This window comes from Podarcis cretensis, assembly GCF_951804945.1.
Source record: "Podarcis cretensis genome assembly, chromosome: 12".
Taxonomy (NCBI): domain Eukaryota; kingdom Metazoa; phylum Chordata; class Lepidosauria; order Squamata; family Lacertidae; genus Podarcis; species Podarcis cretensis.
Window position 1 is genome coordinate 29,302,016 of NC_137181.1, and position 16,941 is coordinate 29,318,956.

A 16,941-nucleotide genomic window follows, 5' to 3' on the forward strand; every position below is an offset into this window, starting at 1 on the left:
TGGCAGGCAATGCTGGAGATGAGCAAGTATTCTTTCATCTCAGATATTTTCCCCAAAGGGTTGGGGAAAATATGCATTATGCCTTTTGTCACAGGAGAGTTCATTAGTCTTACTTCATTTTCCATGCTGTCACCCAGATGCCTTTTGTTTCAATTGCACTTCAAGATACTGATTAGGATCTTTCAGAGTCCTTCATGCCTGTCTCTCTCTGTCCCACCACAACCTTAAGGTTGACCAGGAGCCCCCTCTCAACACCACCCAGGTTTAACATCAAAGGAACACAGGAAGCTATTCCTGGTGCACACTTTCCATGCGGGTTCAGCAGGGTCCTAGCCCAGGGCTGCGGAGCCCGTGGTCCTCCAGATGTGGTTGGACTCCAACTCCCATCAGCCTCAGCTAGTTCAGAGTGTGGTCAGGGATGCTGGGAGTTGTAGCCCAAGAACATCTGGAGGACTACAGATGTTCCCCAGCCCTGTCCTAGCCTGAGCCTATAGAGCATCCCTTTATGCTTGGGCAGGATTTTGGTTGAGAATTAAGGCAAGAGATTTCTGCATATAAAAATTGGTGCATATTGTTCTGCTTTCCAGTGACAGAACAGAACTTCAGATAAAGAAATGGCAAATATACGCTTCAGTTTCTTCAAAATCATTAATGGAATTTAAGCGGCACTCTCTTCTCACTTTTACAGTAATCTCTTTCCAGAGATGGAAATAGCATACTTCTATATATATATATAAAAGACCCTCTGGTAATACACTTTCAGCTTTCAGGGCAGAAAATATCTGTCAAGCTTTGTTCAGCTATGTGTAAACAAAGCTGGATCAAAACTCGGATTCACTTTATTAACCACCACCTTTGGCTCCTTTCCAATATCTCAACAGTCTAAAGTTTCCCCTCGCCAACTCGGTTTTAAAGTCTGGGAAAAGCATGTTTACAGGCAGGCCTCATTTAACTGCAAGTTAATCACCTGCAACCAGCTAATGCCAATTAGGAAGGCTTTAAGGGAGAATGGCCAATGCATCCTGAAAATGCTAAGGAAACAGTTTGCTGCGAAGCAAGTTCTCGTATAGTTTTCAGTGAAACTTGCTTCCTACTTTTAAGCGTGTTCCAGATCGCCAGTCTCACTGTACCTTAGTGATGTGTATGCTGTAGAAACCCCGAAATCAGCTTTAATATTAGTCCTCAGGTAAATTATGATGATCATCTGCCTGAGTTTATTCTGCCAACCAAGACACAGCCCTGCCGGGCATGACATTTTTTGGGTGTTTATTTATTAAAGCCTTCCCCCAACCCCTTTACCAGCCAGCTAATTTGACTCCCTACTGCCACATCTTTTCTCTTGGGCCTCTCAAGCCTTTAATACTGGATCGTATCTTAAGAGAACAAACCAATAGAGAAAAAGAGCTATGGGTTGTCGGGAGGTTCGGATAATCAACTCAGAGAAGTCAGAGCTGGGGCAGGTTCTTTAGCATGCTAATTCTCGCTTATTCCAGCCTTACCTGAGGTAAAAAAAAAAAAAGTAGGGGGGGGATCTAAATAAACTATTTCTACTACAAGGGGAGGGTAATTATACTCACAAAGGCACCTCTGTGTCAGGGTTGGGCATAAGGAGCCAGAAGGTCTGGGAGACGCAGGCTTAACCTAGTCTCCTGCAGTGAATGCACATTGTCTCGTGTAGGGGGAAAAATGCCAGACTGGGGGGACCTTGCAGAATTCAAGACAACAGTACTGCACCTTGTCTGAGAGGGTTATTTAATGCTTCTGGCACCTGTACTTACCGCCATCCTCTCTTTTCCTACCTTACAGGTTTAGAATTTATTTGGCATGTATAATTGTTATTTTGATCCTACAGCAACAAACAATAGGCAGCATGTCATTTCTTGATCCGTTAGCATTCCTCTTGGGTTTCACGGGCAACTTAACCCTTCCGATTCGGAAGTGCAGCAAGCATTGTCAAACACGCCCCCCCCCCTCAAAAAAAAGCAACAACAACCAAACAACTTTCCTGGAAGCCCCCACCTGCTCTGCCTTCCAAAGCCCCAGGGAAAAGTTGGAGAGACTTCGGCTGACATCTCAGCATGGAAAGGTGAGTTGCTCCAAGTTTAGAGTTTTAAGTTATGTCCAAAGCACTTGAGGAAATATTGCTCCCGTAAACCAAAATAACAGTGCTAACAACACTGAATACGCAGATATGTGTAAGTGAACTAGTTTTACTGAATGATACAAGTATTTTGAAATGATCTTCCCAGCTTATGTCAGGTTTGCTGCCTCAATTCCAAGGAGATGGCACATCCAACTCTAAAAAGTGGTCAGCCAGGGGCTCCCACCTGCTTCCACTGAGAGTCCCCCCAAGATGCTTGTTTTAGACAGGGAAAGCTCCAGCAGAGAACTGTTGAATTTTAATGTATACAGAAGTTCAATCCTACTCATTTGGGCCTGAATGGAGACAACGGTTTCCTGTCCCATTACAGATGCTAATTTGCCCAGCATTGCTGAGATACGCTGTGTTGTCATCAAAAGTGGGGAGGGTGGGGAGGGGCAGTGGCACCATCATGTAGCTTACTGGGAAGGAAAGGGGCAAGAAAGTGGGGGAGGTCAAGTGCAGTTCATATGCACTGGCAGGAGCACCGGACTGGCTCCAACGGGGCAGACATGCCGTGTTGACCTCCCCGCTGCCTCATCTCTCCCATTCCGGTAAACTGCAATAACACCAGAGTCAGGAAGCCAACTAAGCTCCTCTGTTCCCTCTCCTTTCCAGAAGCTCCTGGCTATCTCCTCTCATACCTATTTCCCATACATTCAAGCTCTAACTGAATTGCCACTTAATTCCAGCTTCTCCATTTTTTCCCTTTACTCCCCTGTGATTAGGTACCTTGCAACTGAGGATTACACTTCATGCATCTGATAGAGTGGGCTCCAGTCTATCAAAACACACAATTTATTAGACTTTAAGACCAATTTATTCGTCCATCTCAGCACCTAATTTATTAGTCTCCTTTACGCGGCAACAGACTAAAACGGCTACCCCACCGGAGCTTGCTTTAAAGTTTCTGAGAAAAAATTAAAATGAATTAAAATAACTTGGAGGAAAGTACAAAGGACTAAAGCTATACAGAAAGCTGAATAAAAAGGCGTTAAAACAGGAAAAGCGACCCCATTTAATAGCTATTCCTCTAACAGGAACACCTATCATAAATAACATGATAAACTAAAAGGTTAACCTTCATGCTAACAAACATGTTCTTGTTAAATTACTAAACATTTTTTTTAAAGGTTGGTGGTTAAAAGTGGGCAGAGGAGGTAATATACTGTATTATAACAAATAAACTTTGTCAATGAGAAGAGACAAGTATTACAAACATTGTGATACACATTCTAACTAAGAATTATAATCTGGAAGTGACTCACAAAAGAAATAATAATAATAATAATAATAATAATAATAATAATAATAATAATAATTTACCCACCCTTCACCCCAAGGTCCCAGGTGGGGTTAGAACAATTAAAAGGCAAAGCTGCAAAGTTTAAATGTAATCTACTTTCCTGAAAATCTATTTTGGCACAAATACGAAAAGATGATGAAGGTGCACAATTACAGAGAGAAATATACAGCTTTTAGCTGCTCTAGTTTCATTTCTATTTTGAATTTTTAAAATATTGCTTTTAACTCTAAACCTTTAACAAATAATTTGAATGCATAATTTATTATATGTAAGCCGCTTAAGAGTTTTTTTCATAGTTAAGCATTAGTTTATAATTAAAGCTACAATTTTACCTTTTTAAAAAAAGTCACAGCCTTGAGAATGTGGAGTATTTAACACATTCCCCTCCCTTCTTATTTTGATATTATTTATTTTCTTACATTTCCCTGCAAGAAATTATTTTCTTACATTTATTTCTTACATTTCCACCTTTCTCCTGTCATGGAACCCACAGCAGGTGTGGTGGCCTGGAGACAGCATTGATGGCTGAACAGAGAGGATTGGGGGCCCAAATTTGATCCCCACTCTCTGGTCCTGAGGTTCGCCCCCTGCTTTGGACCATACCTTCGGTCTCTCCCTGCCCAAACAATGCCATAATGCAAATTCAAGGGAAACTATTCCATAGAAAAGACTGCAATAAGACAGCTAAAATGCTAACAAGTCAATGGGGGGGACGACCCCACATTAATTCCCATTTATTACCATGAACATAGGGCTCAGGGCCGTCTTTAGCACATGCAGCGCTGGGGTCCAAAGATCTGCCCAGCGCCCGCAAATTACCATATTTTCCTGTGTATTAGACGAGGTCACCCTATACACGGATAGTGGCGTGGGGGGGGGGAGCTGCGTGCCCGCCAGCCATATGGTTGGTGGGTACTTAACTCTCTCCCACGCCGCTGTGAGAGCAGAGTAATCCCCACAGCCGTTGAGGGAGAGAAGCTGCGCCCCTGCCAGCCATTTGGCGCCCCCCAGAACTTGGCACTGGGGTGCCCCGCACCCCTTGCACCCCCAGGTAAAGACAGCTCTGGTAGGGCTCTACAGACTGAAAAGACACAAAATAACTCACGCATGCAATTTCTCTCACTATCATGGTAACAAGCAATTCCGACTGGCGTGACTGAATAATGAAGCAACATGTACATGGAATCCCTTCAGATTTCATTTCTTCCTTCTTCTTTTAAAGACTTCCAAATGTTTAGTATGCACGTATACAACAAAGCTGGTATGCCACCAATGTTAACTCTGCTCAGATGTGTTTACATGCCAAGCCAAAGGGGAATTTATTAGCAGTAGCTATAGCTACTTTTCTGAATGGGTGAGTGTTTCCTTGACTTACCGCTAATGGGAGGCAAAGCATCCACTAGTGGCACAAGCTCTTGTATTGGCAGAGTGGTTTCACCATCACCACACAGGGAAGCAAATAGCTCAGTATGGAGAGCATGAGACTCTTAATTTCATTATGGTGGGTTCAAGCCCCATGTTGGGCTAAAGATTCCTGCATTGTAGGGGTTTGGACGAGATGACCCTCGGGTCCCTCCGAACTCTACCATTCTATGATTCTATTACATGGCCCACCATCTAAATAAGACTTCCAACCTTATTCCCCCTAACAATAGGTAGAATTTTAATGTCACACTAGGGCTAAGAAAAGCATGCAACTACAAAAATATCTTTTTGGGGGGTGGGGTGATATGGACAACATTTAACTAGAATGCAGCTATTAGGATGAGTTGTAAGGTATCAAATAATATTTAGGAACAATTCCAGGATCAAGCAAGAAGTAACACATAAATGCATGCAACAGTAGTTCACATGTTTTTCATGAACTGTTTGGTTTTTTGGTGGGGGGGCAAATGGGAGCAGTAAAGTAGTTGGAGGGAAGGGGCCCTCAACTGACTCCCATTCTGCTGCTCTCACAGTCTAGCTCCCCTCCCCAACAGTATTGTACATGTGTGTGTATAAGGGAAACAACCTTGGAAGTCCAGAAGATAAAGTTTCCTAATTTCCCCTAATTGCACAGCAACCTGGCTTGGTCAGATTGGCCAGAACTTCCAAGGCATCACAGCAGCTAAGCCAATGGCAGCTACAGAAATGGTGACATCATCAGCAGGGGCTCCCTGGCAAAGAGGTAACAAAGGACTACTGTGACACCAGAGCAGATCAACATGGTGTTGCTCAGAGACTAGGCGATTGCTTCTAAATAACAGTGTTTAGATTTGAGATGTATATTGGCTTAAGTCCAAGGAACAGGAGAATGCAGAAGCACACGAGGACATTGCTTGATGACGTTCAAGGTCTAGGTGCTGTGCTGATGGGCCCTGAGGTACTCTAGAATTAAGACCTTTAAGCCACGTGAGCCTGACAGAAATTTCAAATAAACTTTAGCAGCTTTTGCTACAGGGACTGAGGTTTCTTTCATTGTATTTTGGGGCACCGACGTTTCTTTGTTTTTGGATACTGTTAAAAAACATGCCACTTTCTAACTATTGAAAAGAGTGAGTTTCAAACAACAGTTTAAATAGCATATTCTCTTCCATTGACAACAAAGATGTATTTACCTTGTAGAGGCCAAAAAATCCCAGGTCCCGCAGTACAGTAAGGGCACTAACGCGTGGACCCGTCGTGATCTCTCCAGCCACTTGCAAGCGGATCTTGACAATTTCCAGTGGGTTTGTGAAAATCACTTGAGATGCTCCGGCCTGGAGTGGGGAAAGGAAAAGACATGAGTGGCCCTGTGAACATGTCCTCGCTGTGAAGTACAGAAAGGAAGAACTCTCCAAATGCTGCTGGCACAGGGTCTCCATGTACTTCAATGGTGCCTTCACAAGGATAGGGGTGAATTGAGGTGATACAGCGACATTGCTTTCCAAACTGCAGTGCAAAATGAACTGATGTTAATTATGCATTTTAATTGCAATTGATTTATGGATTGAAAGCTGCTGGTCTGTTAAACACAATGAGCTAAACAACCCTTAGATAAACATATGCCACTGTAATGTGACCTCCGTACAGCTTTGCTTAAACAGAAGTCAGTAACATCTATTTCCATGATTCTGGAAGGCCAGGAGTAGAGTAAAGCTAGTCGTAGACATTTCAAGGCTGAATTATTAACTAAATAGAAGAAATGAAATCTGCCTGGCAGCATCTATCACAGTCTACTAAAGAAGGAAATCTGGCAGAATCTTTCTCTCTCTCCCTGTTTTGGCTCCCGTACAGAAAGTGCTGTGGAACATATGTATTTACAACAACTAATTTCCTCCGCTTTAAAAAAGTTACTGAACTGAAAGTTTGTATATCCTCAAATGGCATCTTACTCAGTTGCTGCTAATCTGATGTGAACATCCTTTCTCTTTGCAAAAGGCAGTCCTACTTTATTCAACTCGCTCCAGAGAGCACTAGAACTCAGGCAGGAAACCAAGAGTTTCTTTAACAACTTGGTAGCTTACTTTCATTTGTTTTATTTAAAAAAACCTTGGGTAATGATGTGGCCATTTGCTTAACGTAGTTAGTCATGAGGAACTGCCAACAGCCCGTTAAAACAACAATACTTAAGCAGACAAAAGTGCATCACTAATAAAGCTAATCCTACGTATGACAACTAGGAAAAGCTTGGAAGATTTGGGATGTAAACCAGTCGTCCTGGAAGAAAAAGAAAACAGCCTACCCTCTTCTCCCTCAAACCCAGCCATCTCTGGGAAAGTAAGGCATCAGGTTAGTTCAGCCCCTGAACTGGAATGCTGTGATTTCCAGGGCTGGACACCTGGGGAAAGCAAGTCTCTGAGGTTGGTATACAAAAGGGGAAAGGATGAGTGCCCTGGGTTGCTGCAGAGCTTGTGTGGCTCCTGGACCCAGTGGATCAGTATTTTTTTGGTTTCGTTTTCCTTGCAAATACATCCCTGCACAGTAGCAAATCCTCAAGCTCTGTCGCGGTGAGCCTGGATATAAGGCCCGAAACAATTTTTCAAAATGTCCCCAAGAGTAATTGAGAGGAAGCAGAAGATGATGGATTGTTTACCTGCCTGTGCCCACTCTTGGCCAGAGACCACAGAGGGAAGAAAACCAGAAGGGCAACAGAGGGAGCTGGCCTCTGATGAAACTCCTGTGTCACACGCAAGTGCCTCTGGAGGTTTCCTGCGCTGGTTTTGCCTGCACTCATACTCCCGGGGCTACACTGCTATGCTTGCCAACGATAGCAGACAATGTTGTATTAAATGTGCTAGTGTGGGAAGAATGCTGAGAAGTATGCTGTATCTGTTCTGCTGTGCCATCCCCATAGCGCATGGGGCCTCGCAGGCATTTTCTCAAAAACACATGGAGGGAATCTGACGCAGATGGATTATGTTAACAAGGCAAGGATGACAGTTTAAGTCTTAAAGCCCTTTGAAATCAATGGTACTACTCGGGGTTATTAGAGGCCAAATCATTAGTTTCTGATCTCCAGCCAAAAACCCAACTCCGAGTCCAGCCTGGGCATTCCTCTATTTTCCACAATTGATATGCGATTAGCCATTTCCTTCTATTTATTTTAATGAGCTGCAACTGTGGATACCATGCCTATATTGAAATAATTAAGACGAGAATGATATTCCTCCCGAAGTTTCAGAAACGGGCTGCTAAGCGGCTTTGAAAATCTGCATTATTTTAAAATGCAGGTTTGGCGTGAGAAATACCACCAAGCTTGTTGGAAAGTGGCAGCCTTTGCAAGCTGCATTTAAATAATAAAACAAATGATGGAGGCTCTTAAGTATGCCAGACGGAGAGCAAATTGCGCGAAAGCTCTGAACTGCGGCCCCTTTCCAATGAAAAGTCTGGGAACTCTGCAATCCTACCACAGTGAAAGTGCAGATAGGGGAATGCTTAGTGGGGGATCGTATACTCTGCATGCAAAAGCCCCCACCCCACCCTGTTTCTTCTGTTTGAAATCCTGGAGAGACATTGCCAGTGACTGTGAACAATACTGAGCTAGTATTGTCCATATACACAATTCCAGGTTATCAATGTATATCATCTTAATGGAGCCGCCAACTGCTGGGTGCTTCTGGTGACAAGGAAAAACACACCTCTTTGTTACAGCTTTTTCTGAGAGTTAAGACCAGCCCCTGTATACTCTTCCAGCTGTAAACTGGTGTTTACACCTGCTTTGCACACAGAGGGTCCCAGACACAGCTGGCAGCAAACCCTGTCTGAAACCCTGCAGAGCTGCTGCCAGCCAGAGTAGACAATACTGAGCTAGATGGACTTAATGCTCTGACTCAATCTAAGGAAGCTTCCGATAATACTATAATCGATATGGGGTGGTATTCACACTGGTCTTACTCCAAGCAGACACCATGAAGTCAAGGGGCATTCCTTTCAACAGGTCCACTCAGAGTGAGACTAAGCTAAAGCAACTTGTGGCTTTATTTATTTATATTTCGAAGTTTCATTGTTTTGCCTGGAAGCGGCAAAGTATCAAATCTGAACACATTTGCTTAATATATGCAATTTCAGAGTTCACCCCATCACTAAGTTTCACCTGCGCTTCAAGTACATGGCTAGCTGAGGTCAGCCCATGGCATTCCATCAGTGGCACTGACTCTGTTCATGTGTTTGTGACCAAGCACCATGATGGTGCCTGAGGAGGTATTTTTTTAATTATCGAAAGCAACATGCGCAGTAATGGTGAAGAGAAAACAGTTATAAATATACTCAGCCACTCTTATTCTACCATCAGTAGGCTGAAGTCCTGGAAGGCTTCCACAACAATTTCACACTGAATTATGGTACTACCAATGCATTGGCAGGTTTATTTGTTTGTTACCTTTATATCCTACCTTTCCTCCAAAGAGTTCAACATGGGTCCCCCCAAAAAAACTATACAACAACCCTGTGAGGTAGGCTGAGGGACAGCCACTGGTCCAAAATCACTCTGGAGGCATATGCGTGTGAATGCCACAGCCTAACCAACGGTGGTAAATTTGCTTCTGTCAATGCTGCGCAGTAGTTAGAGCAGGAATTGCAAAACTGTGAACCTCCAGATGTTATGGGACTCCCACTATTCCTACTTATTGGCCATGCTGCCTGAGTTAAAGTCAAGAGTCGCAGGGTCCCCAGCCCAGAGCCAGGATGTTGGGTCTGAGTGCAGGACCTAATCCCTACTCAACAAGGAAGCCTACTAGGTGGCCCAGGGCAAGCCAAGATCTGCCAGCCATAACCTACCTCACAGATTGCTGTGAGGCTTCCGAGGAGCTTCTGGAGGAACAGCGGGATCAGAATGTTATACTCACAAGCAAACAAACAAAAGAAAAGGGGTTTATGTCATGGCAGTCTGCAGGAATTTAAAGCCCTCCTGCGCAAAAACATTGCTGCTTCAGAGACCTCAGCGACATCCCATAAACTACATTATATATGCAAGGATTCGATTAAAAAAAAGTAAAAACAAAAAAGCTCTTAAAGTTAAAATATCGCTCTGTTTTTAAAATAATAAATATTGCTGGAACGCTTTTATGGAACAGCAAGATGAGGATCAATGTTGAATTGTTTCAGCACTCAAGGACCACACAACACGACAGCCCTAAGTCGCCTCATCCACTCTCTACTGTAGGTTAATATGTATTTTTATGGAAATTTGTTTCTGCACTTTTTCAGTGACAACTCTTGACTTCAAAACAAAAAACAAAAACCACAATATCACTAGACACCTCTCGATGGCAGTATAACCTTGTACACACGTGTCTATCATTCTTCTTTTCTCTTTCTTTCTTTCTTTATCATATTTTCTCTGCACTCCCCAGGAGAAATGGGGAGGGGGTAGGGAATCGGATATTTCTCCTTTGTTTGAAAGAAGAGTGTTCCGTCACTTAGGAGGGGGAGGGAAATATTACCACAATGCTGCTGACCACCTTAATTACCATTTGGGAGGGAAAGAAACTTGATTGTTTGCTTGACCCACCACTCAAAAACAAGTGGAAGGAAGCTCTCAGGTCATTACTTGCAACTGAACTAAGAGGAAAGCATGAAATGATAAATGCAACTTCTTCTCCCTTTCTGCTTCTTCTTCCCTTCCCATATCCTGCACCTCAGACTCCAGAGAGGACACGGCAAACTTTTGCAAATCATAGAATCATAGAATTCTGGACTTGGAAAGGAAGGGACCCCCGATGAATTGGTTGCAAACACAATGAAGTTCAGGTTTTGAAGAATACCGTTTATTTAAGTGCAAGCAACTGCTGCGTTTGCCTTGTTAAAGGGAACTTGTTAGAGCGAACAGCTTGAAGGCTGGGGAAAGCCAATTTGTGAGTAAAGGGTTGTACCTGAACATCTTTCAAAAAACAAGGTCGCATGGACTATGAAAAGAATTTAGGAAGAACCCTGCATTCTGTTTCCAAGAATGGAAAGGCAGGAGTATCTGGAGTCCCCAAAGAGGATAATTCTGTTTTTTAAAAGCCCCCTACTTAGTCGCCTTTTGTTCTACACTAAGGAATTCCAAATACTAGGAGATCCAGCCTTTCGATAACTTTGGCTGCTCCTTTCCACTCCACACATTTTCCTGCTTGACAATGTTATTGCTGAGAGGGTGGCCACATATGCACTGCCAAAATAGGGAAAATTTGTCATTAAAGCATGGGAAGTGAGGAATAAGAGAAGTATTTGCCCCCCCCCAAAAAAAACCAGTACATGTGCTAATTCTTTAATAAGTATTATTTAAGCAGAAATACAATATATCTCACAATAGTAGGGGATGCAGTGATCAGTTGACCCGTGTGTGCCTGCTGTCTTAGTGGAAAACTTTTGATAGGCACCCACAAGGCCCTCCCTGCTCTCTTTTCATGGTTCTTTAAACCAGACGTGGTCCAGAAAGCCCTTCAGATAGAGAAGATGTCTTCAAACAGAGGACTGTCATCTTTAAAGCAGATCACGCGGCTACCCTGTTTTTGAGGGAGGAGCTACAGACCTCTGCCTGCAACTACAGAGCTAGCTGCACCACAGACTTCAGTAAAAAGTATGACAATATTGGTCAAAGTTGGCAACTCACAAAGTTATTAACCAGGGTGGTACATGCAGGGCAGGGATCTCATTTCAGTCCACTGAAACTTGTAGCCATCTTGGCTCCTCTGAATGACAGAGCATTCCTAGAGAGCCTTCCTTCCTAGAGAGGCTAGACTGGTTCCCTCCTTGTTGTCCTAGGTAAAGGTAAAGGGATCCCTGACTGTTAGGTCCATTCGTGGCCGACTCTGGGGTTGCGGCGCTCACCTCGCTTTATTGGGCGAGGGAGCCGGCGTACAGCTTCCGGATCATGTGGACAGCATGACTAAGCCGCTTCTGGTGAACCAGAGCAGCGCACAGAAACGCCGTTTACATTCCCGCCGGAGCGGTACCTATTTATCTACCTGCACTTCGTGCTTTTGAACTGCTAGGTTGGCAGGAGCAGGGACCAAGCAATGGGAGCTTACCCCGTCGTGGGGATTTGAACCGCTGACCTTCTACCCTAGGCTCTGTGGTTTAACTCACAGTGCCACCCGGGTCCCTCCTTGTTGTCCTACCAGCAGGTAAAGACTATTTTATGGTGGTGGGCTTTGGGGAACAACTGACTGGGGTTGGTTTTTTTACTAGATTGTTTACTAGATTTGATCTGTTTTTATTTCATTTTAATTATGTTATACTTTAATTAGTTTTTAACTTATCTTTTTTTAAAGCTTTCTGTGTTTTAACCATGTTAGTTTTCATTTTTGTGAGCTGCCTTGAATCCCACTTCTGAAGAAAAGGTGTAGGAAATAAATAAACGATGATGATGATGATTCCCCTAACACCTGAAGAAAACAGAGTCCCGACCGGGTATCAGCTCATCTCACTTCTCTCTGCTTTTCTGCTACTCAAATCTTAATAAGCAGAAAACCAGTGTGACGACATACTTCTTGCATTTTGAAATTACTAGAAAAGCGGTGGGTTTTTTTAAAACGAGGAATGCTCCCCTCTTATTTAAAAAACAAAACGGGATTTATCAGCCCAGCACAATATGAACACACAACTTAAGGACTTCGGCAGTACATTTTTATCTTACAAAATGCTGAAGATTTCTTTAAAAAAAAAAAAAAAAAAAAGCTGGTAAGGTAAGCTGTACGAAACCATGGAATTAAACAATATGAAACAGTAATATTTCTACTAACATGGCATAGATTTAATTTAGTGAGGAAAAAGATGAAAAAATTTAAGATTTCCTCATTCTAATTTTCTAACGGCATGTCTAAGTAGGAAAAATATAGTTTATTTACAAGCTCTGACCAGTTCTGTGCTATAAAAACAGAAGACTTGATATTTTTCACTTTATTAGCTATAGCAGTTCTTCAGAAGCTGAGCCAAGAAATCAAAGTGGAGCCTATTTGATTGATGTTATAAAAGCAATTAAGTCACAGGTTTGTCAAATATGTTAACATTTGGCTCTGCCTCTAGTATGTGTCTATTTTGACTGCAAGTAGTAGAAGTAGTAACATTTAATGATTTACAGACCTTCCATGTCTTAAGGTCTGGTAGCTGAATTAAATCTATGATACCACCCCTTTGCCTTTATTTGCGCATTTGCAGACTGTAGTGACCTTTAAAAAAAAATATTCATAACTATTTCTCTCTTCTTAATTCAGTTCTTTTTAGTGGTCCAGCAATAAGATTTCAATCACTTGGAGCAAACCAACATTAACACAATGGCGACGGCATGCCATGAAATGCAATATTAAATAATAACACATTCTAGTACAAATTGTCAAGCTTGACAACTACCCAGGTGATGGTCCATAAAATTGTCACTACTTTCCAGGCCACCTGAAATGTAAGGAATGCTTTATATTTGAAAAGTGAGAATGTAAACCTTATCAATTATCATCTGTACTCCTGCTCCGAAGTTAACAACTCACCAAGCAATTTCTTCCTAGGCAAATTGTAAGATGGGACAATTATAACAGATCAACAAACATCTTCCGTTTCAGTCTTACTCGTTGCCACAGATCTTGTGGCAATACCTACTTGTATGGACTGGATAAGCATAGCCTGATAGGTGGGATAGAGGGAATGACCCGCTCAGCTCCATAAAAGGTTAAACAGCAGAAAAACATGAATTCCTGATAGATTCGCTATCTTTTAGAATACCACACGGGACTGTATCCCTTTTAGTTTTCTGAAAGAACAGGGGTGTGGGGTGGGGAGTTAGGGACCTTTTTAAAATAAAAAATTGTATTCTAGTGAAAGTGAAAACCTTGGATTGCATTTGAACGTGGTGATAGAAGAGCACACTAATTGGAGAAAAACCAAGCAACGCTATAAATTACATTAAATTTGAAAACTAATAGTTCATAATGAACAGACAGCAAAGAAGCTTGAAGTAATTATTTTTCAAAGCAGCGCCTTCTCTTTTTTTTTCTTAAAATGAAAAGATGCTTAACTTTTTTTAAAGAAAGAAAGGGCAACAGAGGAAACAACACTTAAAAAAAATGTAGTCCAAAGGTAAAAATGGGCTCACATAAGCAACTTCAATCCTGCCAGAAATTACCACTCTCATCCCTACATAACAGACTTCAGTTGATACCAGTGTTGTATCCCATATCAATTCAGGAGAATGAATTACTCAGTGAAAACAAAATTCTAGGTGCTTGAGGCTGCTCAAATTATACCTCAGAAATGGATCTAGCTATCTAAGCCAATATTCCATATGGAGTATCAGCACATTCCTATATGCTATACTACAGATAATTCCCCTTCCCTAGAGAGGTCCAAATCTCCTCCTATCCCAGAACAAGAATCTATTTTTTTCCACACACAGAAGAGGAACAACTTCTTTCCTAAATACTGTACACACACACCCTCCACCACAAGTATCTTTTCCCCTCCTGGAATAAAGTACAGTGTTTTATTTTATCCATAATGCAGACTTCTGCCAAATAAAATGACTTAATCAGAACAAGGTCTTTGCTTACTGCAAAAGTTTTCATTTTTCTTCACACAACAGTAACACATATTCCCGAAATTAAATTATTATTTTTTTAAAAACCACCGGGATCACAAAAGCTGCAATCCTCACGTGTTTTGCAATGATCTGAAACAATATCCAAAGTACACTTTACACTAACTGGATCAAACACTCTTCACTTGGAAACAAAAGCAAAAAAAATATGCATTAAGCATTCTTGCTATTTATCCCTTGTGCCAAACACAGATGCTTCTAACAAGGTTGCCCAGTTCAAATCCTTGCAAAAATCACTCCCTGGGGTGGCACAGACTCCAGGAGTATCTGAGGGTGCATACATTTTGCCAGCATACATGCAAACCCTACGATACAGTTACGTTTAAGATTCTCTAAGAGAGAGATGGAAGATGTTTCTTGCTGCAAGATTTTTAAGTAGGCAGCTGCTTAAATTTAGAAAATAAGAAACCAATACTGTATCCCCTCAGGGCTGCTCCCAGACAAGTGGGACATACAAATAAATCGTTGTTCTTCCATGGTTAAGGCACAAACGAAATGAAAATTTACTATTAAGGATGTTACACTGTCTATATGTCCTTCCTATGTTCTATTGCCACCAGTAGGCATGGCATAGCTGGTATGAGCAGCGAAGGTCCATTTCTCCTGAGCAGTGAAATGAGAGAGGGAAGCGGGGAGAGAACAGTTGAGACTGTTAAAAAGAGAGAGAGCATTTATTTGGCACTAAACGCCTTCTCATTTGAGCACGATTGACCATTACAATCCCTGAAATGTCAAAAAATGAAGTGTTTTAATATTTGCTTTGGGTTGGAAGTTTAGAGTGGCAGTGTTTAATTAGGAAGAAAAAGTGTTCCTAAAACAGTGGTGAATGAAAAAGGGCTTTATTACTCTTTGTTTTTAAATCAGCTTTATAATGGCAATTTGCTAAAACCCTTTCACTTAAGGAATATTTTGCTTAAAGTTCCATATTTAAACAGGAGTACCCAGGAAATTCAATTTTAAAAAAATCAACAGGATTATAATATGGTGCCTATATGTTAAAGCGAAAGTGTGCTGAGCCGTGATAAGCTAACTTGCCTGATGCATCACTGCTAACATCTACACCTGCGGAGGCTGCACTACCTTTACTTCTTAAAAGCCCCCAGGCTTTCTGCAATAAGAAAAAAAAGATGCAATAAGCACAGGGACAGGGACATTGTGCAGATGCCCCATAAAATGGAAGTGAACAGGGCATGACAAGTCCAGGCTAAATGCCTAGTTGCACTGCTTTACAACACACATTAATCCAGAATATTGTGCCACTGGTTTTTAAGCAAGTGCTCTGTTAGAATTTCGACAGCATAGCAGAAGTGCACAAACTGTTTCTATTTAGCCCTTCTGCTTTATTGGCTCCTCCTATTGTTAACAAAAACTTCAGTGACAAGCTTGTTTGTGTACTTTCAGAACTATTTGCTTTGATTATTTGCATCCTTTCCACACATGCCATTAGAGTCAGCACAAGTTTGGCATTTCTTAAATGCCACTGTGTTTTCTTAACAGGTTATTATTTAACCAGCTACAATGCTTCTCTCCAAAGACATCAAATGATATTGTAATCTGCTGTGAAAAGGAATAATGTCTGAGGAATTAAAATGAAAAACACTATTTATATCATCATTAAATTTACTTTTCCTCCAAGCAGCCCAAAGGTGGCATACACTTTTCCCCTCATATTATTCTCACAACAACTCTGCTATGCTGAAAGTAGTGACTGGCCCAAGGTCACCCCGTGAGCTCCATGACTGAGTGGGGATTTGAACCCTGGTCTCACAGGACCTAGTTCAACACCCTTACCACTACACCACGCAGGCTCAGTGTGTATCCAGATCACAGTCTGAACCCATGCCATTTTTAGGTGAGCTAAAGAGCCCTTCAAGCAAAGGGCTGGGTGCATTGCAATTATGCTCAAAGTTCCACAAGACTTTTGTAAACTGTGGATCAAGCTATCAGAGCAAAGAGCATGCCATCAAGCACTTTGCAACTTACCACACTAACAATGCACAAGTCCCTCCCCCCCTTCTCCAAATGACCTTACAGATGAAACATTTCGAGATGTGACTAAACAGGGCAATTTGCACATCAATCCTCCTTACGCTACTTCCGATATCAAAATAACCTTCCAAGATACCTTTTGTCTCCTTAATGAGAAGATGGAATTGGGCTGTCAACTGTATTAAGTACCGTGGGGTCATGAAACAAAAACCTCTTATTTTCCCTAGCGAAGAAAATAAGTTCACTGCAACCGAAGGCGGCTTTTTCCATTGAGACAAGCAGCTTTGTGGGTTGCAAGTGCAAAAGTCAACCATGTGTACTAATTCTCACTAATCATTCTGCAAGGTGAGCTCCCCAGTGACTCAAAAGTCAAGGAATGTCAACTGCAGCGCAAACAGCAAAGCGCAACTTTGCATGTGACACCGAACCAAATTCCAGAAGGACAATGTACCTGTTGAGCCGCTCAAAACACTTGTT

General features: G+C 42.0%; 1 protein-coding gene across 2 annotated transcripts in view; it reads right to left on the reverse strand.

Annotated features, from left to right (window-relative positions):
- SLC25A13 (solute carrier family 25 member 13) overlaps positions 1-16,941 on the reverse strand; it is a 108,740-nt gene that overhangs the window by 15,018 nt on the left and 76,781 nt on the right. For both annotated transcript variants that reach the window (XM_079948162.1, XM_079948161.1), the window contains one exon: positions 6,044-6,184. In XM_079948162.1, coding sequence (XP_079804288.1) covers positions 6,044-6,184 — 141 coding nt within the window. The remainder of the gene's footprint in view (positions 1-6,043; positions 6,185-16,941) is intronic.